The sequence below is a fragment of the Nicotiana sylvestris genome, chromosome 9 (assembly GCF_000393655.2).
Source record: "Nicotiana sylvestris chromosome 9, ASM39365v2, whole genome shotgun sequence".
NCBI classification, from domain to species: Eukaryota; Viridiplantae; Streptophyta; class Magnoliopsida; order Solanales; family Solanaceae; genus Nicotiana; species Nicotiana sylvestris.
The window spans coordinates 60,696,853-60,723,910 of record NC_091065.1 but is presented as its reverse complement, the minus strand read 5'-3'; the positions used below and the strand labels follow the sequence as shown (position 1 = coordinate 60,723,910).

The 27,058-nt window shown below is 36.1% G+C and overlaps 3 protein-coding genes across 3 annotated transcripts; 1 reads left to right on the top strand and 2 right to left on the bottom strand.

Moving 5' to 3' along the window:
• Positions 1 to 1,906: 1,906 nt before the first annotated feature.
• Positions 1,907 to 2,521, bottom strand: LOC104229081 (uncharacterized). Its single transcript, XM_009781657.2, has one exon. It carries the CDS (start codon positions 2,519 to 2,521, stop codon positions 1,907 to 1,909), a length of 615 nt encoding a protein of 204 aa, XP_009779959.1.
• Positions 2,522 to 4,997: 2,476 nt separating this feature from the next.
• On the bottom strand, positions 4,998 to 16,062 carry LOC104229080 (sterol 3-beta-glucosyltransferase UGT80A2-like). Its single transcript, XM_009781656.2, has 14 exons — positions 15,667 to 16,062; positions 15,006 to 15,193; positions 13,521 to 13,760; positions 12,461 to 12,572; positions 11,367 to 11,537; positions 10,130 to 10,193; positions 9,931 to 9,988; positions 9,594 to 9,771; positions 9,308 to 9,438; positions 7,308 to 7,410; positions 7,075 to 7,151; positions 5,976 to 6,023; positions 5,744 to 5,893; positions 4,998 to 5,409 (listed from the first exon to the last, which is right to left on the bottom strand). The coding sequence occupies exons 1-14, from the start codon at positions 15,854 to 15,856 to the stop codon at positions 5,242 to 5,244; spliced, it is 1,878 nt and encodes a 625-aa protein (XP_009779958.1). The 5' UTR covers positions 15,857 to 16,062; the 3' UTR covers positions 4,998 to 5,241.
• A 4,826-nt stretch (positions 16,063 to 20,888) lies between these two features.
• On the top strand, positions 20,889 to 21,927 carry LOC104229079 (aquaporin PIP1-1-like). The gene has a single exon (XM_070156131.1). The coding sequence runs from the start codon at positions 20,923 to 20,925 to the stop codon at positions 21,685 to 21,687; it is 765 nt and encodes a 254-aa protein (XP_070012232.1). The 5' UTR covers positions 20,889 to 20,922; the 3' UTR covers positions 21,688 to 21,927.
• The last annotated feature ends 5,131 nt before the right edge of the window (positions 21,928 to 27,058 follow it).

The following is a 27,058-nucleotide window of genomic DNA, read 5'->3' as shown; positions in this document are numbered from 1 at the left end:
TAAGTCATTTTGGCCATATTTCACTCACCCATTGAGCGATTTTGGAGCTTTTGAGAGAGGACTTTCACCTAGCATCTTGAGGTAAGTTTATCCTACCTATTTCTAGTTTAATACTTGAGTCTTGGGTAGATTAACACACAAAGATTAAGGTAAAATCATGGGGTTAGAGCAAAACCTAGGGTTTTGATAAAAGTTAGATTTAACCACGAAATTTGTTATGAAATGAATTAGAAATCATATATTATTGATCCTTAGATTATAAAGAACAACTTTCTTTGAAAAATTTCGGAATCCAGGCACGTGGGCCTGGGGTTGGATTTTAGGAAACTTATGTTTAAGGTTGGGAAATTGCTTCAAGCTTGTGAGCTTGTATTGACTAATTCCTACCTTGTTTAATAGTTTTGGATCATTCGGCTCCAAATTGAGAGTTTGAGCACGTTCTTGGTATTGGAAGTACACTTTGGAGCGAGGTAAGTCTCCTTTCTAACATTGTAAGAGGGAATTGTCCCCAATGGTGTAATAATTGAATAATTTGCCACTAAATGCGGGGGCTACGTACGCACTAGGTGACGAGAGTCCATGCGTAGCTACTATTATGTTAATTGTCCGGATAGTTTATGACCCGTATCATGCCATATTTGCAAATATTTATATATTTTCTTGCTAAGGTGATCACTTAGGATATGCTAGAGACTTGAAAATGAATATAAGTGAACGTATGTACTTGTCGAACACTTGTATGAATTTATTTGAATATAAATGCGCCTTCACGTGTTTCCCTGATGATAATCGATACTTGTGGATCAGGCCGATCACCTCGGTAGAAATAGATGCATCTATGGTTCGTGTCATTCGATCTTCTAGCAGTGCACAGTTTCTTTTCTGTTGGATCGGGTCATCGACCTCGGCATAACGTGCGCATGATATCTATGTGAAATCTTATTCATGACTTGCTGTGTTAGATGTTTAAAAATGTAAATGGCTAACTGTGATATTATTAAGGACATGACTTATTACTCCTCGCTACAAACTGTTAATTACTTGTGACTTTCATGCTTAGCATAATACATTATTATATTATTTGACCCTAGTAAGTATCAAGTGGACCTCTCGTCTCTACTTCTTCGAGATTAGACGGGATACTTACTAGGTACATGCTATTTATGTACTTATACTACGCTTCTGTACTTAATTGTACAGGATTTGAGGCAGGTACATCAGGCTATCAGTCTGGTGCGCATCCCTGATCATAGTTCGAGACTTCCATGGTGAGCTGCTCCTTTCCCGCGTCGTTCTGCAGCTTGATTGAGTCTCTCTTTATTTTTGGGCTGTCTATTCTATTTCGGACAGTAGGATGGATTTATTCTTTTGTATATTCTACTAGTGCCCACAACTTGTGATACCAGGTCTTGACACACACATTAGTAGACTATTCTTTTGGGAAATATATAATTATTTTGGGTACATTACTGATTATCGCTTGTTTTAACTTCCAGTTTTAGAAATTGCAGTACTTGTTTTTGGTAAAGTAAAGTGAACACTTATTTATATTTCCGCGTTGGCTTGCCTGACAATGGTGTTGGGCGCCATCATGACCTATAATGGAAATGAGTCGTGACACCAAATTTACTATAAAACCCCAACAAGTTTATCCCTCTTAAAGGGGAGATTCATAATAGGCATAAGTAGGAATTGTTGTACGTTACATAAATCAAATGCATTGGTTTTAAAAGATAGAATGTTGCGAGTAGACCAATGCGGTGCGCTTTAGAAGAAGCGTCAATTTGATTAGGCATCAGAATGCACTATGATATCATTAAGACTACAAAAAGTAGAGAAGTGATGGGCATTCTAAATAAAAACCCAAAAATCCCAAAATTTTAAAAAAAAATAAAGCGAAAGAAAACTATAAATGGAGTGACAAATCAAGCTTCTGATCTCTATCCCTTTCATGGTCCTTAACAAAAGTTGGTACGTTCAGATCATCTTCACATTCTTGAAAGAAATCATTATTGTTGCATCTTTGACTAATAATACTACTCTTTTGCCATTTTGGGAAACCTTGTTCATCCCCTTCATGAACATACGGATTACTATTACTCAAATAATTCCCATTTCGATACACCATTGCATTATTCTCAAATCTTGGTGCACCATTTGATCCAAATCTACTAGTAGAAAATTGCTGCTGCTGCCCAGCTGTAAATTGACAAAAGTTGGCTGCATGAGCAGTTATGTAAAGAGAAGGATGATTTATAAGGCCAATTGGATGGTTAGGTGCAAAAACAAGTGGTCCTTGTGGAAGTACTGAAGAAAAGTTAGCAGCATAATGATCATGATGAGATGACATAATTCTCTTGTTTTTTCTTGCTGCTGTCCTTTCTTTCTTGTGAGCATTTTGATGGCCTCCTAAAGCTTGTGAACTATGAAACTTTCTTGAACAATATAAGCATGGAAATGACCTTGTGTTGTTGTCTTCTGAATTATTTGGTTGGACATGGCTTACTTTCTCACTCTCCATATCTGTAAAGTAAATGTCACAATAAAACCTAGTTAGGGATATAAATGAAGAACTTTGAATAACTAGGTTATGGAATAATGAAAGAAACAACAACTACTTCTGCACTACAATCCCTAATCATGAGTTGAACTCAACATATTTAAAAAAAAAAATTAGTAGAATTTTTTGTTATCTTCAAACTGGGATATAAATCTTGAATAGGACTAAAAGGTTCCTATAAAACATAGGATTAGTAATCTCGGAGGGAGAAATTTAAGATATGAATCTATGTCAAGAAGAATTCAACAATTTTTATATACACAAAAAGATTATTTTATCCTATATTGACAGTATAATTTTCCGGCAAGGGATTTAATTAAACTCCTTCACTTCAGGTAGCTTTGCCGTTGCATATGATTTTTGAAGTAAACATACTAGCTTGACTAAAAATATACTTCCAAATAAAAGTGGAATAATGAAATACGGTTATGGTGAACTACATACAAACCTTGAGAAAAATGAAGAAGACTTAGCTTTGAGTTGGAGGAGAAGAGCAGAGAGGAACAAGTTAAGGGGGAACAGAAAGAAACAAGAATAGAGACTTTTGAACTTGAGGGTTATGAGTTGTGACTACCTTATGAAGTGATCAAAGAAAGAGGTGGGAAGAGATACAGTTTAAGTTCAGAAAGTGAGGTTGGGAAATGTGAAGACAGAAATAATGAAGCGGAGTATTAAAAAGTGTGCAAATGGACAGGCACAAGAGGGGTGTATGGGCTTGGGGAAGTGAATACTGAGAAGAGATATAAGAGAGAGAATTTGAGGAGTAGTAGTAGTAAAAGAAGAGGATAAGTGGGGAGAAAGCTAAGTGTCGTCCAATATGATGATTCTGCATGCTGAGGCAATGGAAGAGATTGGTTAGATCAGAACTCAGCAGACTTGTGTTGTATGGATTGGGTAATTGAATCTTGCCTCCCACCCCTTCTGACAACTTCTTAGGCACTTGCTGTTTCCTACAATTAGCTTCACTTCTTTGTCTTTTATCTCAATTAAAAAAAAACTCTCCCCTAAATTTTGCAAGTATCTATGCTTTCTATTCAATGAAATTAGTACAAAGCTTAGTTTTAAAGAAAAACCAATCTTATGTCATAGAATTGCTCAAGTGATGCTCAATATGGCAAAATAAGCGCATAAAGCTTGCTTGTGTAAAGTAGTTTCTTGATAAAGAATTGACGTTTTTGGTTGCAAGTACAACTTGCGTTAGCCTGGTACATTACAGATTCTTTTCGTATCCAAAAGCAGTGGCAAATCTGAGTTCTGCTCTTTATATATGTGCTAATTTTGTACATGTATATACAAAATTACAAAGTTTGAATAAGACGCTATGAGTTCAGTCAGAATCTATTGTGTTTAGTATAGATCCGCTTCGGTCCGAGAGTAATTAAAATCTACTATTGCGCGCAAAACCTAGTGCTGCTTGTTCTCTCCAATGGTTTCCTAGCTGACAAAAGGCTAAACACACTAGAGGATTGGGTCAGTATTCTAGTTTCCTTACTTATTTTTTATTTATCACCTCTCTTGTTTTAGCAAATGGCCTACACTGCTCTATAACTGCTTTTTTCAATAAATAGTTATGGGGGGAAAAGAGCAACTAGTTCTTCTCCCCTCCCCTTTTCCTTCCCTGCATCACTGTCTGACATCCACCGCCAATGGCTATATATGCAACTTGTCTTCCTTCCATCCATTGGCTGCATGTCTTGGGATTTCACGTATATGTCATCACCCACACAAACAATAACAGCAGCGTGGTCCATGTGTTCACGGACGTGGCGACTCTCAAAGGTTTTTTCGGCCAACAAATTAAAGTCATATAGTTATTGCAAGTGCGTTGACAGTTCTCCACCTTCGCACCGGTGCCGAAATGATAAAATTATACTACTATATAGTAAATAAGAAGGGGGGAAAATGCAAAGATACTTTTAAAATTTGTTAAAATTATTCCAGTATATGACATTCATGCAATCTTTTTAAAATCCTTTTGTTAGATTTTCTAATTTTATAACACGCAATCCGAATGCTGTCCCCTGAATTTATCTATCTACTCCAGCATGTATTACTAGCAGTGTTTTCTTTCTTTAAGCATCAAAACAGTCCACCAGTGAAGGTCAAGTTGTAGAAAGCCAATGAACAAGTGCAACTCTCTCTATTAAATGCTGCAACAAGCCAACAACTGAAAGCTATTTCGCAGAGCTTTGGGAATAACAAATACAGGATAGTTACGGAACCCCTCCTTGTTCTCATCGTTACTTTTCTGGAAATTGTACTTTCTCGAATGGCATGCTGCTAAAATAATTTTACAACAAACTATGACCACCTGAGCAAATTCAGAAAATTAACGAACCCACCACTGTTTTCCAGATTCAGATCAGGAGGGAAAAAACAATAACATACTCTAATTGTGGTAAACACATTCTTTTTAAATGCAAGGAGATAAGAAGTCTTAAAACATAACAAGGACAATTTAAAACTGTCACTTACAACATTGATTCATCTTATGATGAATATGAAATTGGCTTGTTATTTTGCAGCGGTATCCAACTATATATAGAACAAAGTAATAATCAAGGTTACAGGTTCTGGCTGGGAGAGACCAATTGGGTGTATATAAATATATTCTATAATTACAGGAACAAGGTATAGTAAATAGTGACAGAGAGATTTCATATCTTTATCCATTTTCAAATCTAGGAACAACCGAAGCATCTTCTTATAGAAAACAAACTTGGTGCTGCAGGTATTTGATCAGGCTCAGGCTTTTTGCGTGGAAGATGCTTAAAGAAGGCTTTTACTGCTCCAGTGACCCCATCTTCATTCTCCATCGCCTTAGCCAGCTCAACTGCACGCTCCTTTACCTGGCATTATCTCACTAGTTCATTTCGAGAGACAATTCCACCTTCTCAAGTTTTCAAAACATCCAAAATTCTTCAAAATTAAAAAATAAATGAACAAATTTTCAATTTGGCAAACGACAAGGAATATCCATTTGAATTGATAACCTCACCATCACTCTCAAGTTTCTAGTAATCTAGAGGATGTTGCAGTAAGAAACTAAGACCCAAAAGGCCCTCTGAACATAACTTTGGCAAATTAAACTCCAGGATATGGACTAACTTCATAGTAAAATACTTTTGCTCTTCAATAACTTCAGCAAGCAATTCAGTACATGGGAAATAAATAGCAAAGTACCTTAGGATCGAGCATGAAATTAATTGCATCAACCAGCTTAGGAAGTGAAAATTCATCAATAGGTATAGGTGGAGGGCCTACACCTCTAGCATGCACCCTTCCCCCCCAAAATGGCTGGTCACCAAAGAAGGGGACAACAGTTGTTGGACACTGTAATCCGAAAATAATGCTAACATACGGTTAGCCAAATAAACACAAGGAAACAAGAGTAAACAAGTAGCAGTAACATCACCGCAGCTTTAAGACCAGCAGCCGTTGTTCCAGCACCCCCATGGTGCACCTGGAAAGAAAGAGAAAACCGGCCATGTCATTTATCATACACATGCTAAGCTTGGATAATTCAAATACAAAGCACATAAAAGGAAGTTTGTTAAAGCTTTCAATTAAGTGAGGACTAGTGAGAGTGGCCCTTATGAAGCAATAGAGTGTATTTGGCAGTGGCAAAAAAGTACCAAGCGACCAATTTCCCACCCAACTGCAACTCCAAGCAGCATAAAATCAGTCACTTGACCTGACCTTACATAGAAGTAACCCATCTTTTTAAAATAGACAGGACACTGGAAAAGAGGCAGCACTTCAATCACGGATCTTGACAAGAGTAAAATAGTTGTTATGAGAGAAACAGTTAATCAAATAGTTTAGCACAAACATCATAAACAAAATTACTTAGTCTAACACAGCCACTAGGCTTACTAAACATTCTAATGACTAATCCAAACAATTGTTGTTACATTAACGTTGCATGTTGGCACCACTTGGTCCTGGATCTAACCAATATTTTCCAGCTGATGGCTGGAACAACCCAGTGTGGGATTATGTTAGGTCAATAAACCCACGAAACCGTCACATATTCACACATCTATAAGTATACAAAAACTGAGGGCAAGAGTAAAACATATGAAACATAATCAGAGAACTACACGTGGTCAAAAGCTCTAGACACTATGAAAAAGTGGCCAAGGACATGCACACAAGCCCAAAGTCATGTCACAGCATCTTACGTCTCAAGCCCAGGCCATGCCACTCTAGTAGTCAAGAATTCATGACCCATACAGTATTAACTAATTAATAACATCATACTATGGGTAATCGATGAATAAAACGAAGGTCCATATTGATAATCCCACATAAAAACTATGGATAACCAATGAATAAAACTAAGTCAATATTGAAAATCACAAGTCATTCCTCCGTTTTGCAGTCCACCTCAACCCTTACCCTCTGCCCCAAGTTTTGTCCTTTGGCCTTATTCTATATTCCTTGAGCTTCGTATCCTTATTGGTGCAGAGCTAAAAGTAACAGGAAAGATGTAAACGTAGCAAAAGGCTCACCACTGCAGAACATTGTAAGAAAAGCCAATCATGGGGACAATTATCGAGCAAGTACACAGAATCCTTTGGTTCAGCCACTGGTTACAGAACGAAAATAAAGTATTAGCTGAGTTCCACCCACAAAATTACATGAGTTACATACACAAAAATAAATAAAAAGATAAATAAATAAACTGCCTATTCTTGCACTAGAATAATAAGCAGAATTCCCAACTCCAGAAAAGAGAACTTACAATTGCCAAGGCCACCCCAGCCTTTGTTGATGATCCCCCTTTGTCCAGTGAGTTCTAATGCTTCAACAATTACTTGGGTCATTTTCTCTGGCCCTTGAACAGGCTGAGATTGTACAAATAAGTTAAAGTTGAAGATGGATACTAAAGAAATCTAAAGCTTGGATTCTGGGATATCAAAACATTAAGGGTATGTTTGGTAGGAAGGAAAAAATGTTTTCCAATTTTTCCATGTTTGGTTGGCTTAAATGTTTTGGAAAAAATTTTCCTCGTCAAGTCATTTCCTCCAAATTGGAGGAAAATGTTTTCCCTATCAAAAGTAGGGAAAATTTCAAAACTCTTTTTCAACCTTCTCCACCTTATTCCGCATGTCCACCAACCCACCGTCACCTACCCCACCCCCAAACCACCCCAACGCCCAACCCCCTACCCCCGACCACCCTCACCACATCCCCACCCACCCCAACCTCGCCCACCACCCACCCTAAATAGAACTATTATTAAGAGTACTTTCTTTTCATGTTGTAGATAGAGTACTTTTTTTATTTTAACAAAATGAGTATATTCTTTTCATGATGTAGTAAAAGTATTTTCTTTCATTTCAACAAAATAAGTACTTTCTTTTCATAATGTAGAGAAAAGTATTTTTTTTTCATTTTTAACAAACTAAGTACTTACTTTTCTTGGAATAGAAAAAGTATTTTTATTTTTAAAATGAGTACTTTCTTTTCATGATGTAGAAAAAATAGTTTCTTCCATTTCAACAAAACGAATACTTTCTTTTTATGATGTAGAAAAAGTAGTTTCTTTCATTTCAACAAACTAAGTATTTTCTTTTTCTGAAATAGAAAAAGTATTTTTTTTTCCAACAAAGTGAGTACTTTTTTTTTCATGACGTAAAAAAAGTATTTTCTTTTATTTCAACAAAAAAAGTACTTTCTTTTCATGCCGTTAAAAAAGTATTTTCTTTCATTTCAACAAACTAAATATTTTCTTCCTGATGTAGAAAAAATATTTTCTTTCATTTTAACAAAATGAATACTTTCTTTTCATGATGTAGAAAAAATATTTCTTTTCATTCAATAAAATGAGTAATTTTCTTTCATGTTGTAGAAAAGATACTTTCTTTTTCAACAGAATAAAGTATATTCTTTTTAGTTATCAAGCTCAAATTTTAATATTGTTCTTGTGTGAAAAAGTTAAATTTTCACATTAGTTCCTTTGGGTTTGTGTGAATTTTAAAAAGAATAATTAAATTCTTGAAGAAAATAGAGTCCGGGGCCATACACTAGAAAGAATTATTTTTCTAAAAATATTTTATACTCTCTAACCAAACACTAGAAAATATTTTCCGGAAAAAGTTTTCCACTCAACAACCAAACAAGGGAAAATAAGTGATAAAACCACCCATTTTCTGGAAATTTTCTAGGAAAATATTTTCCATGGAAAACATTTTTCTTCATACCAAACGCACCCTAAGTATATGAAATGTAGCATTACTATAGTTTGACCAATATTTAGCATTTTCTAAATTATATCTGAAGACAATGAATGTAGTTTGTATGTACATATTAACACAGATCCCTTCCTAGAGAATTTGCAATTGTTTTAAATAGCTTTTGATATAACACTTGTTAGGATAACATCTGACAGGAATTTGATGTTTCCGACAAAAAATGAGTTCAAAGAGTAGAGCATAGAATAGGACATTCTACATATAACTATTTTAGCAGTCACAAGTACTAAATTTGCTTCACAGTTCAAATTTGACAATGATAACTAATCACAAGGTGCAAAATGCAAGGGTACAAGAAACAAGGAGACACCATTCCGCTTTTTCTCAAAATTCTCAGGGACAAGCAAAGAAGGAATCTATGGTTACATGGAGAGAAACTATTAGTTTCTTTATTTTACTTCTCTTCTGAAGCGAAGGTGGGGGAAAAGAGAAGAAGATGAATGAGTAGAAAGCAAATATGTTAAACAATGAGGATCCGGTAACTCACAAGACTCCCAAACCCAATGTAAATAGGTTTCTGACCAGCTTTCAGCCAATTTACTAGTGATTCTGGAGGTTCATAACCCGATGCAAGATCGAGGAAGCAAAATCCCACCACATCAACCTTAGATCCCCAATCTGCAAAAGTGGAACTATATAAAGAAAAGGTTGCGACTTTTTAAAACAAGAATGCATCTGATAAGACTTATGGAATACAAATTTTCTTCTAAGTTAGTGCCGGGAAGCTAAAGGACTTCCTCTATCAGATTAACAGACATCAGAAGAATAATTACCTTTTGGTTTAGGTACAAGGTGAGGACTCCAAATATATCCATGCGGGATATCCAACTCAGAGCCTTGGGAACCGCTTAAATATGTGACTGGTCTTAGTTTCAGCTTTCTTTTCCTGGTATCATTTATCATATCACGTATTCCTAGCCAAATCAAGGAGTCAACAATCTGATACGACAGCTGCACAATTCAAAAAAGAGCAAATGTAAACAAAAACCAGCCCCCATTTTTTTTTTTATCTTTTTAGTCGGGTGGGGTGGGAAAGGGGAGGGAGCAAGGCAATGTCAAAGGAAAAGGCAACAGTAGCTGCAAAAGTGCAGATGTTAGAATCCAACTCACCCTATATCCAGCAGGTTGTTTAACGCGGGACAATGGATGAGGAAATTCGCTAGTTGGCCTGGTACAAAAAGATAACAGTGTTTACTTACTAAATAACCTATGGCCCAGACCTAACTTTCCAACAGGACCTGTAAATTGAAATGAATAGAATGAATAACGAAATAGCTTCGTAATTCTCCATTACCCAAGCAAGACTTACGTCCATGGCATTGTAAAGAAAATATGAATTGGGATTTTCAGTGCTTCTGCAACATGTGTATGCCCTGAAATTGAGATTTCCAGGTTAGCAAGAGAAACTATTGTTCCACCATTCCCACAAGCACGTACATCCAACGTATTTGATTAGCATAAAAGCTTTGAGAAGAACCTCCATCAAAGTCCGAAATGAGCTTGACAAGCCATTACTAACAGAAATTTGACCGGAGTTGAGTCCTCCAGGACAAGTTGAAATGGTATTTTATGAGGCAAGAAAACTAAGCCAAGCATACAGAAAACATTTAGCACACCCTAGTAAAATTGGAAACTGTTTCCTTTTCACTTGTAAGATCATGCCCGACAAGCATGAACATCGAATATCAAACTAGAATCAACTCTATTCGCCAAAAACCAACACAACCACCCTCAAGATCCATTCCAAAACCTTTAGTGAGCAGGCTAAAATTCATGCAGGTCAATTGTGAAAGTGGTCATTCAACAACTACGCTTCAAACAAAATGACACAGAGTCGACAGCTTTTCTCATCCTTAAATAGAATTGCTATATTTATGGATCTGAAAGTAAAATATATTATATATGCTTAAATAAAGAAAAATTTCCAAGTATAAATGAATTTGCACATATCTAACTACACTTCATGGTCATCAAAGTTACTAATCGATTTTCAGTATATATGATATAGTGCAAGAAATAACTCAATTCATTGAGATAGTAAGTTACAGTAAAAGATTTCCCAACAAAGTAGGAGGCAGTCTCTTCTCCACTGACTACAGTATACAAATAAGAAATACTCTCTGAAACTTTTTCCCACACATGGCAAAGTAAAAGGCAGACCACAAGCTTGACTAACAGGAGCAGAGCTCACTAATACGTGAGGTAATATAATTAGGATTCTCTCTGAGAATTATCTTATTTCTCCTTACCAAAGTTGAGAGGAGCACAGTGTTTTCTGAGACTATGTAGCTGAAAATATTAGTCTAACCTGTGATGTGCTGGAGAAAAATCTTCCATTTCATTCTGGGTTTCGTTTCATTTATGGGTTATAAAGACTCGGATTTTCTAAAGACATCATCACGCAAATCACTTAACAAAACAATCAGCAAAAAGGTAAAATTAGCTATAATGAGGATAGGAATGATTAATGAAAAGCATCTAATATGCATATTAACAAGGAAATGACTAAGTAAAATGGTACAGAATGAACAAATTACTAATCTTACCATATGCTGGAGGATTAGCAATAATAGCATCTGCTTTGAAGGGTACCCCAGTATCCTTATCAGATTCTATGCAAGGTGAGAGTAAAGAATTTATAATATCCTTCAACTGGTTTCTCTGAACAGGAATTTCTGAGGGTCCAGAAGGTAAGAACCCCTTGTTTTTAACCATATCTACAACCAAGAGAAAGAAAATTGAGCCAAATCTGCAAAGAACTTTTGAACTTAAAGACTATTACGAATAAATGCTCCCATTGTTATTGATGAAATTTGAAGCGTTCAGTAATTAGTGAAATTCAAGTATCTAAAAACATTCTTTGCAACAGCTTAGAGAGAAACCAAATATTCTCATGTATCTACAAACCCCGAGAACAAAGCACTTCAGCTGATGTGCAAGATGCATGGAAACAAGTCTTATATTCCTCTATAATACTAATTCTCAATGTATGCCCCTATAGAATCCACAAACAAGATTCTTACAGGCAAAGTAATCTAAGTGCAAGTATGAAGTCTTTCAATCTCCAGTTGTACAAGGAAAAAGTGATTATCCAATAGAGCAAATGACTTTTTAGCAAGTATAAGAAAGAATTAACGATGGACTTCTTCTTTCAGATTGTTTCTTCTTCTTCTTTTTTTCTTTCTTTTTCCTGTTTTGGTTTCAGATTGGAGATTTAAAACCCTTTGCAGCAGGTAGCCAAGTTTAACATATGATCCTTAAAAATGCAAAAGGAATCACACTAGTTAACCCCATCATTATTAATTGTCAACAAGATTTGAAGCGCTTCCAAGCAATTCAGATGCAGTCTCTCGACACTAACTAATGAATGCATATATGTAATGAATTTTCCCTTATGACAATTAAACGTCAAAGTTTTCCACAACTATGTGAACCAATCACAAGTTGGTTATCCCGCACTTATTTCAGGTTGAACTGAGTTACAAAGATAATGATGACTGTATAACACACAATGTTTTGCGAACATTTAAAAGAGTAAACATCCATCTAGAAATGGAGAGCACCAGATAAAGTACAATCAAGACATTGAACCCACATGAGATTGTTCAGTTTCAGAACAAACAGGAACTTAGGAACATACATCCAGCCAAAACTTTTGGATCACCCCCAAGAGGATAGAACTCCAACCCAGCGGTTAGGACAAACTCTTTGAAATTTGCATGGGTTGCCAGCCTCACTCGATGACCAAAATCCTGCATCAGCAGTTCTGTCAAATAACTAGCATAGACCAAAAGATACTTTTTTAGCTATGACAATGAACAATCACAGACAAGTACAAAGCAAGAGATAAATCATCATAAGATACGGCTTCTTAGACAAGATTAGCATCTTATAACAAGCATAGGGTTTGCAACTGCAAAGGAAACAACTGTTTTTCTAATCCATTGACCACCAAAAGATGGAACACCATTAATTCAAGACCTATCAAGGAGAAAGGGTTCTCAAGAGAAAATCAAAATAACCACCCTAATACACGTCAGAGGGAACACTGGCATTACAGGTATCAAGGGTATCCATTGACATCGTAACAAAGTGTAGCTTCGTAACTCCATTGCTTTAAGATTTAGAGTTATAAACTACAGCTACAAGAGCAAATGTTCCATCAGCGAAAAGACAAAGCCATCTCAATTTCAGCTCCTAATTTAAGCAGAGCATCTCATGGAAAGAAGAGCATAATTTGACACATAATCCATACAACAAGAAAGAAAAATGGCCTGGTCTTATAAATCATCTGTCATAATTTACTAGTATGAAACAAGAAAAATGAGGAAGAGGGAAGGTAACACCACAAACTGAGTCATTAAGTTCTTGATCGCTGGTTTTCTCCAGCTTTGAGAAAATTCTAGTTTTAATCACTAAATGATTGGAGGCATTACAAATTTAAACTGTATAAGTGAAATGACTAGGACTGTAACACACAACAAAAAGAGGATACTGGAAAGTTAAAGAAAAAAGTGGCCTTATAGATTTCCGATGTAGAAGTCAACTCAAAGAGAAAAAAGACACCCTGCTGAAAGAGTTGCAAGTCTGTTTCACCAATTTAACATGACAAAGTACATATGTAACTATTGTATATGCATGTAAAATGTGGAAACAGATTGCAGATATAGAATCTGAGATGGCAAAATGATATCAGGTACCTGCAAACGTTTGCCAATTGCAATAAAAGGTTGCACATCGCCACGTGTTCCAACAATAAGCATTACAATCTGTATTGGGGGAATATATTGTAGTTCTGTTGCATCAAGAGGCTCATCCTCAACTTCATTAGAGACACTTTGAGATTTAACTCCAAGCACTATGGATTCTACGTCACCTGGAATCTCAAATTCTACAGTTCCATTGTCTTTGACAGTAGCTATTCTCTTCAACAATTTGAGCTGCAGTATTTTCCGTGTTAACAAGCATTGAATAATGTAAATTAGTTGAACAATTTATCCATCCTTGGGTGACATAAGAAGTACTGGGGAGAGGTGATTAGGGAGGACATGTCATTGCTTCAGCTTACCGAGGACATACCCTCGATGGAAGGTGTGGAGGTCGAGAAAAAGGGTTGAAGGTACACAAGTAGTTGTGAGTTTCTCCTAGGCTTAGCAGCAGAACTAGTACTATTCTTGTATTTTCTTATTCCTGGTTTTTTATTATTACATATGTGTCATTCGCTTCCATTATCCTATTACATTCTTGTTGCTATTGTCTGTTTCTTTATTTTCACACTTGTCTCTCTACCTTTACGAGGTAGAACTAAGGTCTGCATACACATTATCCTCCCCATACCCCATTTATGGGATTACACTAGATTTTTTGTTGTCGTTGTTGTGGGTGACATAAAATTCAACAATATGAAACATCAAGAATGACTAAACCAAATGATATGATTTTTCTAAAGGTGCCAAATCTGGCCTAAAGAGGTAATCCCTCAACTCGCCCAAGTTTGGACAGGTCGCATTAAGAATATATTCATTGGTGGGTCAAATAGAGCACCGTGCGAATTGACCTACCTAATAGCTTGTGTCAATTTGGGCAACCAAGTCCCCTAAGAAAACTTTACCAAAAATCTACCTTCTTTTCATTGTTTATATATATATATATTCTCTATGGTCCACTTTCACACGCTTTATCTTTCTATAAGAAAAGAACAGATCTTTTTGAGTTTTTAATTAAAATAAGTATAGAAAATGACATAATGGTTTTGAGTTGCGCGGTATTGGGTTATGACCCATTGTTTTGCCCAAATTGACTCGATGCATCTTAATGCAAATAATCTGGACGGGGTTAGGTCACGACCATTTACTGACTAAACCCATTTTTACCTATCCAAATTCAGACTAACATGCCCATTTGACACCCCATATATGTTACTTGGAGAGATAACAGAACATGCTTTTCACTGAAAATAAAAATTTATCAAGATGAGTAAATTCTATCAGGTGATTTAGATAGAAAGTGAAACAAATTTCCACGAAGAGATAATGGAAAAAGTAAAAAATGGAGAATTAACAAGTTTTAGTAAATGTAATGGAGAGCAGAGAGAATGGATAACAAGAAGCCAAAACCAAAAAAAAAAAAAAGAAGTTTATAATTCGAAACATGACGTGATAGGATGATTTCGTCATGAATTATACCTTCTGATGTTCACTAATTTTGTCATCAAAAACGTTTGCTGTGTCTTGAGCAAATTGACTATTATGTCTAGATGTCTCGGTTTTTGATCTTCCCAACATAAGATGACCTGAATGTGATTCTGAATTATCAGAACTAAAAATTCCGCGAGGCTTTGTATCTACTCTTGCAACTTCCATCCCAGCAGTTCCTAGCATATAAAATCACACACTTACAGTTAGCATACAATACGGCCCGTTTCAAAAGCATCAGAATTCACTGTAAATCAATCGTATTTTATGTATATTACATGCATAGAGTCATTCTAGTGTGTTTATACATAACACAGAAGTAAAACGTTGGTACTACGAATTTTTGTTGTTTCGGCTGACTTGAATTGATGACAACACTTAATTTCAATTATTCAAACTGTTCCAACTTGTTCACATTGTTTGCTTATCACTGATAAATTTGACAATTCCAGAACTAAGTTAATATTTTTTGTATTAAAATGTAATTTCAGAAACTGTACAAAAATAATAATAAAAAAATATTACATTTAAATTCTGATCAAAATTAAAAAAACTGAAACATTTTGGAGATGCCGAAGTTATTTACTTCGAATCCTGTTCAGACAGCATCTCGGTAAACTACACAATTTCCGTCAGAAAGAAAAAATTAAACCTGAAGAGTCACTGACGCCATTGGAAACTGAACCTCCAGCTACCTCATCTACAGTATCCAGCTCAGCAACAGCACCACAATCATTACCATCGCCATTTTCATCTACAGTATCCTTCTCTAGGGACACGGACACTTCGTCAGAACTAGAAGATGAGCTCGCCGGACCTAAATTCAGCGAAGACTCCGCCATCGGTGGCTTCACCACCTCTGGCGAACTCTGTTTCTTCTGATCCAGTCTCGCAACTTTTCCAAACTCTAAAATATGCTAGCAAACAGAGAGAATCTAGCACAAAGAGATAAATTGCTGAATTGAAGGGTTGGAGAGAAGAAGAGAGAGAAGCCAAGTTCGAAGGAACTGGAATCGAGCACAGAGGATTTAATCACACCAATAGCAATGGGCGAATAGGAAATGAAAGATATTTTTGTAATTGGGATTATGGTCTCTTCTTCTGCAAAACGCAAGAGCTGACCCGTAAACCGTAATGTATGTTCCTCGTGAGTGGTGGGACGCCTGGAATCCCGTTACTGTCAGAAAATCGTTGTCTAAAGTTCCAAGTGTCCGGCGCGTTTTCTAGATTTATGGTCAATTATACCCCTCTATTATTCTGTCCACCAAGTTTCTTGTCAACTCTTCTCCCTTGCATAGAAACGGAGGGGTTTGTTTGGTACAAAAGATAAGGAATAATTAATTTTATAATTAAATTTAAGAATAATTTATTTTATATTTGGTTAGAAAAAAATTAAAGTATAATTAATTTCGAGATTGTAGTATTTTTTATCCTAATGAAAAGGTGAAATAATTAATTCTGAAATAAATAATCTTAGGATAACTTCTTTTTGATCAAACGACCCCTAAAGGTGTTTACTAGACAAGCTAGACTGGGCTGGACATGCGAAAAAATAGCTCGTTCGGTACGGGTTGGTTAGTAGGCTGGGGTTCCGGGCTAGTAGTGGATTAGGATATTTTGGGTTTTGCTGGGTTCGTCCGAGTTTGGGCTTATCGGGTTCGGATCAGGCCGGGTTTATTTTTTTAGTGTATTTTGTTTCAGTGTTCAATGTAAATTGATTCTTAAGTGTTTGACAAATTTTTAAATAATAATATAAGTATTTTAAGGCATAAAATTAAATTTTTAAACTTTTAACTTTAAAGTTTTAAATTGAAATTTGAATTATAAAATTTGAAAATTTAAATTAAGTGGCTACATAAATTATATAATAAGACCAATATGTAAGGATCAAACTTCAAAAGCTTTCATTTCATATTTTTATTGCATAATAATACTTTAAATTAACTTGTCTAATAAACTAACACATTAAGCTTAAATAAGTCTAACAAATTTAAAATAACACAAACTATCTTAAGTCAACTTAAATACGAATTCCTGGAGGACGCTTAAGACAACCCTTGATATGCCTCCTTAAACCATGTTTCCTCCCACTTCCGACGAACATTAAAGATTCGACCACTATTCTTGCACTCTACTTTGCGAACTTCTTCATTTTCTTCTACCACCTCAAAATGTTCCCAAACAAGTGAACGCACTCTAGAAGCACATGGTCATGATTTAACTTGAACCTAACAAAAATGGTAATCACACTTCACTTTATAACTGTAATTTTATAGTGGCTACCGTAAATAATTGATAAAACTTGAAATATTAATTGATTGAGAAATTGAGAGCAATAAACAATTCAATAATCAAGAGAGAATTAGAATAGAAGAAGAGATCAAGTTGTGAGAAAAAATAAAGAAGATGGGGGCTATTTGTCTATATCTATCTATATCTATATCTATATTATATTAGAAGTAGGAAAACTTTAACTGAAAAGTTGAATTACATAATTGCCCTTCTACTTAAAAATTAAATTACTAAAATAACCTTCTTAAAAAATAATTGTCCTAATTATTTAAAATAAAATAAAAATTGCCGCACAAACAATCCAAATCGACGCTTAGATGCGAACAAGTGCTACTTCACAGTATTTTATTATTCATCTACGTAAAGAGATATGGTTCTTTCAGAAAAATTCCCTAACACAATCTGCCAATTCGAAATGGATTTATACTTCCTAATTCAAAGGACTTGACTTCTTTTGTTCGTTGTTTATCAGTTTTTACTACTTTTTGGAGTGGCAATATTTGGTTCATTTCTTCTTAAGAAGGTGCGTCTTTTGTGACGTTTCAAACAGGTAGATTTTCCATCTTCCCTTTCTTATTGCTTGTATATTTTCCCTCTCTGTTTGGAAAAAAGTTTAAGTAAATTGAGTAGAAGAAGGTTTAAATAAATTTCTATTTACAATCCACGTTTTCCATGGCTATATATCAACGATTGTCCTATTTGGTTTTTCTTACTGTGATCTTCCGAAGAATGGAATAAATAAGTTCTTATTAGAACTTAATTCCTCTCCTGCATTTTGTAACAAAAAGGAATAAGTGCGACTAAGAACTTAAAAAATATTTCCTATTGTTCAATGAGTTAGTTCATCTTGCTCTCCTACATGGCAAAATCAAAAATAGACTGATAGAAGCAGTCTTACCATCAGAAATGAATATCTAAAGTTATAAAGATAAATCATTATTCAACTACTAAGGTTAGTCAAGAAAACTAAAATAAATGTTAAGTACAATCATTATTTAACTTCACAATTACAAGATACCGTGATAACAAAGGCTAATTGTTAGTTTCATGAGAACTTGAACTCGAAGGGATCGTTTGGTACGAGAGATAAGGAATAATTAATCTCCAGATTAAATTTGAGATGAGTTTATACAATGTTTGGTTGGAATAAAATTGTGGTATAACTAATATCGGAATTAGTTATCCCAAAATTATAGTATTTTTTTATCTTCATGAAAGAGTAGGATAATATATCCCAGAATCATTAATCATGAAAAACCTTGTTTTCCATCCAAACTACTCCTAACTCTCTAATTATGCCAAAAAAGATGAAGAAAATAGGGCAATCAGTCCTTTTCTGACAAAAAGAAATTTGTCTCTAGATTAATGTTCTAGAAAGAAAGGTAATATCATACAGATTGCTAATACCTGAGATAAATTAATTAATCAGATTAATCTGAAGCAAGAGAAGAATTTTTTGTGCAAACTCTACTAACTTGAACTTCTTTACCTACATCTTTCTTCGGTGTCCACAATTTCGCTCAGTATGTGTTTCCAATTTTTTAATATATATATATTGATCTTTCAGAACTTTCTCCACTATTTGTCAAGAACTAATGCACTGGAAATATCACCTACCGTTACATATCTTAGATAGTTCAAGAATGAATTAATATTCAATTCTCATAAATAAGATTCTCACAGAACTTATGATTTAAATCTTTTCCTCTGATCAGTCCTTTACGCGATAACATTTCAACTCCTGTATATCTGCTATCCTATACCTTGTCCGGTTACTTCACATACCACCACAATCAACAGAAATCCAAGCCTCAAAATTTCTCTCTTATAGCTGCTTTTATGAGAAGTTCTTATTAATGCCCAAGGAGTTTATCTTTTGCCATATTGACTTTAATTTGTATATAAATCAAATATTTTTCAAATATGTACGCATTAACTATTTTTAGCATATTTTTTAGGAAACTCATAGTCCCTATAGGTTTAGGAAAATCCATTGTCCTAATAAATTTGGGAAAGGAAAACCTATAGTCCTTGTCAAATTGGAAAACCTTTCTCTTATAGGTTTGGGACCTTTTGGGATCTATATATAGGGGTTGTAGTTGGGGATTCTATAGATTGTATTGTGCTTTTCTTCCCATTCATAGTGGAAAACTCTCTCTTCTTTTGCCCCGAGGATTAGTCTCAGCCGAACCTCGTTAAATCCTTGTGTTGATTTTTCTTCTCTATTTGCTTTGTGTGAGATTGTGTGCTAGTTAACCCATGATATTCCACAACAATTGGTATCAGAGCAAGGTTCGGGTTTCTACACATAATTTAGGGTTAAGATGTCTTCATCATCTTCAACAAAGTACGAAGTAGAGAAATTTGATGGAGGTTCTAGTTTCAGTCTATGGAAGATTAGGATGAAATCATCCCTGGTGTTACAAGGATTATAGAAAGCAATTGATGAGGATTTTCTTGAAGATATGAAAGATACAAAGAAGGAAGACCTGAAGGAGAGGGCTTTGAGTGCGATCTTCATGAGCGTTACAGATAATGTTCTTCGGGAAATTGCTGAAGAAACTTCTGCAACAACGGCATGGAAGAAGCTGGAAGATCTGTATTCTAAGAAATCGCTGACAAACCGCCTCTACCTAAAAAAGAGGTTATACAATCTCCGTATAAACGAAGGTACACCTGTTAAAACTCACCTTGATGAGTTTAATTCAATTATAATGGACATGAAGAATGTGGATAACAAAATTGAGAGTGAGGATCAGGCCTTGATTATGTTATGTTCTTTATCACAGTCTTATGATACTTTTGCCGATACACTGCTATATGGGAAAGATAACATTTCACTAGAAGATGTTAGTAATGCACTAAAATCTAAAGAGTTGAAAAAGATCTTTCCAGACAACAAAATTGAGGGCGAGGGTCTTGTGATTAGAGAAAGAACACAACAAAAGGACTTTAACAGGAAAAAGTTAACCGCAAGATCAAAGTCTAGAGCAAGGAAGCAAAACTATTATGAGTGTGGGGAGCAAGGTCACTAAAGAGATATTGTCCTAAGCTGAAGGAGAAAATAGGGAAGCAGAAAATAGATAATTCGGCAAATATTGTTGACATTGGCAATAATTCTGATGATAGTGATTATGTAGGGGAAGTTTGTGCTGTGAGTTCTAGTCATGGGCAATTCTTGTGTTCTTGATTCTGGTACTACTTTCCACATGTGTCCACACAAGAATTGGTTTGCAACTTACAAACAAATGAGTGGGACTGTCTATATGGGAGATAATAATCCATTACCAGTAGAGGGGGTTGGTAACATCAAATTGAGAATGTTCAACGGAATTATCAGAAACATTGAGTGTTGGCATGTTCTTTGGATGATCAAGGGTATAAATTTCACTCAGAGAATATAATACTTAAAATGTGTAAAGGCTCCATGGTACTCATGAAGGGTAAACTACATTTTAAATTGTATCATCTTCAGGCCAATGTAGTTGAAGGGGAAGCTGCTGTAACTTCTGGAAAAAGTGATCTGAATTAGTCTCAGTTGTGGCACTTGCAAATCACAAAGAAAAGCAAAAGCTGTATTCTGTTGCATTCTATTGAAGAAATCTAGAAGCTAAGAATGGAGGGGAAAGAAGAGGATGTGAAGGTAGGAGCAAACAAGTATTCAGAAAGGCAGCCATTAGGGACCTCATCACAGAGCAAAGACTATAAGGAACCACCACCAGCACCATTGTTTGAGCCTGGTGAGCTCCATTCTTGGTCCTTTTGGAGAGCTGGGATTGGTGAATTTATGCCTACTTTCTTGTTCCTTTACATCACTGTCTTGACTGTCATGGGTTACTCTAGGGCTAACAGCAAATGTAGTACTGTTGGTGTTCAAGGTATTGTTTGGGCTTTTGGTGGTATGATTTTTGCCCTTGTGTACTGTACTGCTGGTATCTCAGGTGGACACATTAACCCTGCTGTGACATTTGGTTTGTTTCTGGCAAGAAAATTGTCCCTAACAAGGGCAGTGTTCTACATTGTGATGCAATGCCTTGGTGCAATCTGTGGTGCTGGTGTTGTCAAAGGGTTCCAGCCATCTTTGTATCAGGTTAAGGGTGGAGGTGCCAATGTTGTGAATAATGATTATACCAAAGGCGATGGCCTTGGTGCTGAGATTGTTGGCACTTTTGTTCTTGTCTATACAGTCTTCTCTGCTACTGATGCTAAGAGAAATGCTAGAGACTCCCATGTCCCTATTTTGGCACCTCTCCCAATTGGATTTGCAGTGTTCTTAGTTCACTTAGCCACTATCCCAATCATAGGCACATGCATTAATCCTGCTAGAAGCCTAGGTGCTGCCATTATCTACAACAGAGATCAAGCATGGGATGACCATTAGATTTTCTGGGTGGGACCATTCATTGGAGCTGCACTTGCTGCCTTGTACCACCAGGTTATCATAAGAGCCATTCCATTCAAGAGTGGAAACTGATGAACACCTTGGCTTAATTATGAGCTATGATGGCTATGCCTTGTTTCTGTAATTGGTTAGTTTGCTATGATTGGCAATGATGTTCAATGTTGATTATGTACAAAAGCTGTTGTATTGCTTTATTTATCGTATTTGGTTTTGAATTGATCTTGTTTATTATATATGTTTCAGTTTTAAAAAAAAAGTTGTGGCACTTGCGACTTGGCCATATGGGTGATAATGGATTGTCTTTGTTGAGTAAGCAGAATTTGCTGAATGGGTACAAAAATCAAGTTTTGAATTTTTGTGAGCATTGTGTGTTTGGTAAGCAGGAAAGTGTAAAGTTCATCAAGAAGGCCGAGCACAAGACCAGAGACAAGTTAGATTATATACACTCTGACTTGTGGGGTCCAAACAGAATTCCCTCCAAGAGTGGTGCCAGGTATTTTATGACTTTGATTGATGATTACTCAAGAATGGTGTGGGTGTATTTTCTGAAAACAAAAGATGAGGCATTTTCGACATTTGTTAAATGGAAGACGATGGTTGGGAGGCAGACGGAAAGAAAAGTTAAGCATCTTCGAACTGACAATGGGTTAGAATTTTGCAATTCTGAGTTTGATAATTTCTGCAACAGGGAGAGCATAGTGAGACACCGCACTTGTGTCGGAACACCACAACAAAATGGTGTTGCTGAATGTATGAATAGAACGCTTTGTGATAGGGCACGACGCATGCTTTCACACTCATGTGTTAGCAAAGATTTTTGGGCTGAAGCAATCAATACAACTTGTTATTTGGTCAATAAATCTCCATCCACAGCTATTGAATTCAAAACTCCTTTTGAGGTATGGTCCGGTTCGCCTGCTGATTATTCAAATTTAAGGATATTTGGTTGTCCTGCTTATGCTCATGTGAGGGATGGAAAACTTGAACCGAGGGCAAAGAAGTGCATATTTCTAGGGTATGCAACTGGAGTTAAAAGTTATAAGTTGTGGTGCACAGATCAAAAGACTTCAGGGCTAATTATCAGTATGGATGTAACATTCAATGAATCTGCCTCACTGGACAGCCAAAGAGAGAAGGCAATAGCAGAAACAGATCGAGGTGTCAGTGACCGCATAGAGCTAGAAATTGAATCTCCACTAGCTCAGCCCAGTATTTCTAAAGTAGAGGAAGTGGAGGAGGTGCAAAATATTGATCAAGAAGATAATGTTGATGCACCTGCGCAACAACAACCATATAGCATTGCAACATGCAAAGAGAAGAGAGTGATCAACTGACCGCAAAGGTTTCCAAACGTAGTTGATGTGAATCTTCTTGGATATACAAATCCAGTGGGATTTGCTTTGGCAGTTGCAGAGACCGTTGATGCATTTGAGTGTTATAGCTACTCAGAAGCTATTCAGAGTACAGAACCAAATCGACGGATTAGTGCTATGGATGAAGAGGTTGAGTCTCTTAACAAGTTTAGGCGTTGCCTAGACTTGGTTGATGTGTGCGGAAATGGATAGAGCCCTTGCGAGGGCCGAGGGCAAGGTAGAGAGACGTTGTTCCTGTTGATGAAGAGAATTCAAGCCAAGGGGAAGATTTATTATTTGTGGCTTGAATTATTTCCCTGTATTTTTTAGGAAACCCATAGTCCTTATAGGTTTAGGAAAACCCATTGTCCTAATAGATTTGGGAAAGGAAAACCTATAGTCCTTGTCAAATTGGAAAACCTTTCTCTTATAGGTTTGAGACCTTTTGGGATCTATATATAAGGGTTATAGTTGGGGATTCTATAGATTGTATTGTGCTTTTCTTCTCATTCATAGTGGAAAACTTTCTCTTCTTTTGCCTCGAGGATTAGGCTTAGCCGAACCTCGTTAAATCCTTGTGTTGATTTTTCTTCTCTATTTGTTTGTGTGAGATTGTGTGCTAGTTAACCCACAATATTCCGCAACATATTAAATAATTAATGTACACGTGCAACGTACGTGCAGAAAGACTAGGTATTTTTAAAAGGTTAAAAATATAATTTATTAATTATAAGGGGTGGAGGGGCTATTTTAGTAAGGGTATAGGGCGAAATGGTTAAAAGTGCAAAAAAATGACCGTTGCCCAACGGTCATTTTTTATTTTGATCATTGGCAACAGTCATAATTTAATGAAATTTTTTTTACAATTAAACCTGGCTGGACCAGGACAGTGTTAAAACCCTTGAACGGGTTACCGGGCTAGCCGAATTTTGATGCACTGATAACCAAAAAAGAGCCGACCCCGTCCGACACAATCTACTACCCTAGCCAATCCGTCCCACCCCTTATCGGACCGCTGACTCGGGCGAAACCAGATAAAATCGAATTGTTAGTGGGCCGGCTCGGCCCGATTAACATCTTTACTTAAAATCCAATTTTGCAATATTTTTATTCCTTTTGTAAAATACATTCTTTATTGCTAAAGTATTCAAAGTCCATTTTGAAAGACAATTAATAATCCCTCAAAATCTACATATGTATGTGATAAAAACTCGAACTTGTCAAGTGTACCAATAGGGATGTGACACGAGGGAGTTCGGACCTAAGAAAATTCTGGCACTCTTGGTATCGTAGCTGGTGGATTTGATATCGTGATAACCAATTATTCGAAGTGACGGTGCCATCTCGAAGTGATTAAGGCCTTCGTGGACCGGTGGCGCGTTGGCCATAGGTCCAACAAATCTTTTTCCTTTGACCCTGACCCCAACGCCAACTGGATCATATTCTCACTAACTCTTTGATATCAGCCATCATCGAGCTTCATGCTGAACCAGAAACTCCTTTTCAATAGTCGTTTTTGCACTATCGAAAGATCTTATCATAGAAAAAGCTCTTGCTTGTCTTCTATAGCTAGCTTTTCAAGGAGGCTAAGGACCATACCCATTACAACTCAAGCACCCTTATCTCTCTCTCTCTCCATCTCTCTATATTTTTCTTGATAGAAAAATACTTTTGATATCTCAAAAAAGAAATATTCTAAAACTATGTCTAGATCCATTTTCTTACTATTATATTAATGAGTAATTATTATAATAATTATTTTAAATATATTTGTAAAACTAATTTGATAATTTTGAATTCATTCTTTGACAAACAAAATCTGACAATTAAATGATAATTCTTATACGTTACTTTTGTGTTGTTAACATATTGCAACTGAAAAGCCTTTATGGCTTACTTTTGTTTATTAATGTATTGTAACTGAAAAGCCTTTATGGCTTACCTTTGTTTGTTAACGTATTGTAACTGAAAAGTCTTATGGCTTGGAAGTTTTGTTCTATCAGATTGTGAAGTTTTTGGACTATATATACTTTGTTGTTTTTCATCTTTTGAAAGTAGTGAAAAACAAAGTTAAAACTTTTCTTCCCTTTTCTTTTCTGTTGGATTTTCTTCTCATTAATCTTTGTTATTTCTTCTCCTAGTTATACTAGAGAGCTTGTTGAATCCTGGGGGATACGCCTAATTTTATTTATTACGGTGTGGGTGAAATAAACTTAAGGACAATGTCTTTGACATGCCTCAAGCTAAATCTTATTCTCCATAATCTAATATTTTTTCAACAATCTTAAGGATATTTTCACGTTGTTACTATGGAGAATAATGCTGCTAATGTTGCTATTGATGCTACTACATCCGTCGCACCTAGTGTTTCTGTTGCTATTCCATCACCAATTACCTATGCCAAACTTTTCCTAATGTTTCAAAAGTTGAGGTTTTTGGTGGAGATAATTTTAAGCGCTGATAGGAACGCGTATATTCTATTTTGGATATGCATGGAGTTGTTTTTACACTTATTGATCCTAAGCCAACTGAAGCAACTTCCACTCAGATGGATCATTGGGTTCATGCTAATAATGTATGTAGACATACAATAATTTTTACTCTTTCTAACGAATTGTTCGATGTCTACGTTTCCTACAATGAGGCAAAAGAAATCTGGGAGTAAATGATAACAAAGTACACCGTTGAAGATGCTACTAAACAATAGTTTGTAATTGGAAACTAATACAAGTGGGAGATGACGGAGGACAAGGATATAACTGCACAAATCAACTAATATCACAAGCTAATTGAAGATCTAAAATCTAAAGATATCTCTCTGCCCGAACATTTTGTTGCTGGTATACTTATAGAAAAACTTCCCAAATTTTGGAGTGACTATAAACAACAATTGAAAACACAAGCAATTGCCACTGAAGGACGTGGTCAAGCATATTATAATTGAAAATACCAATCGCAAGCAAGCTGTTGCTGACAAAGGAAAGAAGATTGCTACAAGAGCCAACCTTGTGGAGGACAATAAGCGGTAGAACAAATCAAATAACAGGTTGTCACGACCCCGGTTTGTCTTCCGTGAACCATCGTGACGGCACATAGTCTCTACGATTAGGTAAGCCTAACAAATGCGAAACATAAACGAAACTTGCGGAATAAATAATCAAAAGCCAAAATAACTGAATGAAAACAATAGTTAAAATGTCGCTCGGCATATACAACACAACATTCTCAGAATCAAGTACACTATCCCAAAACCAAAAACTCACGGAACCACAAGCTTTTGGATATCTACAATGTCTAACTCCGGAATATCTAACAAGGAAAAGAAATACAGAAGGGAAAATGTTTACAACTAGAATAGAAAGGGACTCCTTGATCTGCGGATGCGGTAGATGTACCTCAAAGTCTCTAGAGCAATCGCCTCGCCTCACGGGTAATAGGGTTGAGTCGCAGTACCTAGATTTGCACATGAAAAACATGCACAGAAGGGTCATGAGTACACCACAACGGTACTTAGTAAGTGCCAAGCCTAACCTTAGTTGGGTAGTGACGAGGAAGGTCAGGGCCCTACTGAGATAAAATAAAGAGTATAAGACATGACAGTATAAAATAAGTAGTACAGTTGAAAACTAACGATAAGAATCTAATACAGGAAAAACAAGGAATTCAATGACTGAAACAGAGGCAAAACAATCCCAAGGAAATAACCGGGGATCTCTCAGTATCCCGAGGATCTCTTAGTACCCTCAATATATGCCAGAGATCTCTTGATATCCCGAGGATCTCTCGATATCCTCAATATATGCTAGGGATCTCTTGGTATCCCGAGGATCTCTCGGTATCCTCAATATGTGCTAGGGATCTCTTGGTATCCCGAGGATCTCTTGGTATCCTCAATATATGTGCCAGGGATCTCTCAGTATCCCGCACCTCAGTTCAAATCATAAATACGTACAGGGGATCTCCCGGGATGCCGTCCCATAGTCCCAAAGTAAAACACA

What these genes read in the sequence shown, in the direction of transcription:
- LOC104229081 (XM_009781657.2), bottom strand. Translation starts at nt 2,521, where the DNA reads ATGGAGAGTGAGAAAGTAAGCCATGTCCAACCAAATAATTCAGAAGAC.
- LOC104229080 (XM_009781656.2), bottom strand. Translation starts at nt 15,856, where the DNA reads ATGGCGGAGTCTTCGCTGAATTTAGGTCCGGCGAGCTCATCTTCTAGT. An exon ending in TCCAAAAGTTTTGGCTGGAT is followed by an intron (nt 11,538 to 12,460) that starts GTATGTTCCTAA and finishes TCTTGGTTGTAG; the next exon opens with ATATGGTTAAAAACAAGGGG. An exon ending in ATTTCATGCTCGATCCTAAG is followed by an intron (nt 5,410 to 5,743) that starts GTACTTTGCTAT and finishes AGATAATGCCAG; the next exon opens with GTAAAGGAGCGTGCAGTTGA.
- LOC104229079 (XM_070156131.1), top strand. Translation starts at nt 20,923, where the DNA reads ATGGAGGGGAAAGAAGAGGATGTGAAGGTAGGAGCAAACAAGTATTCA.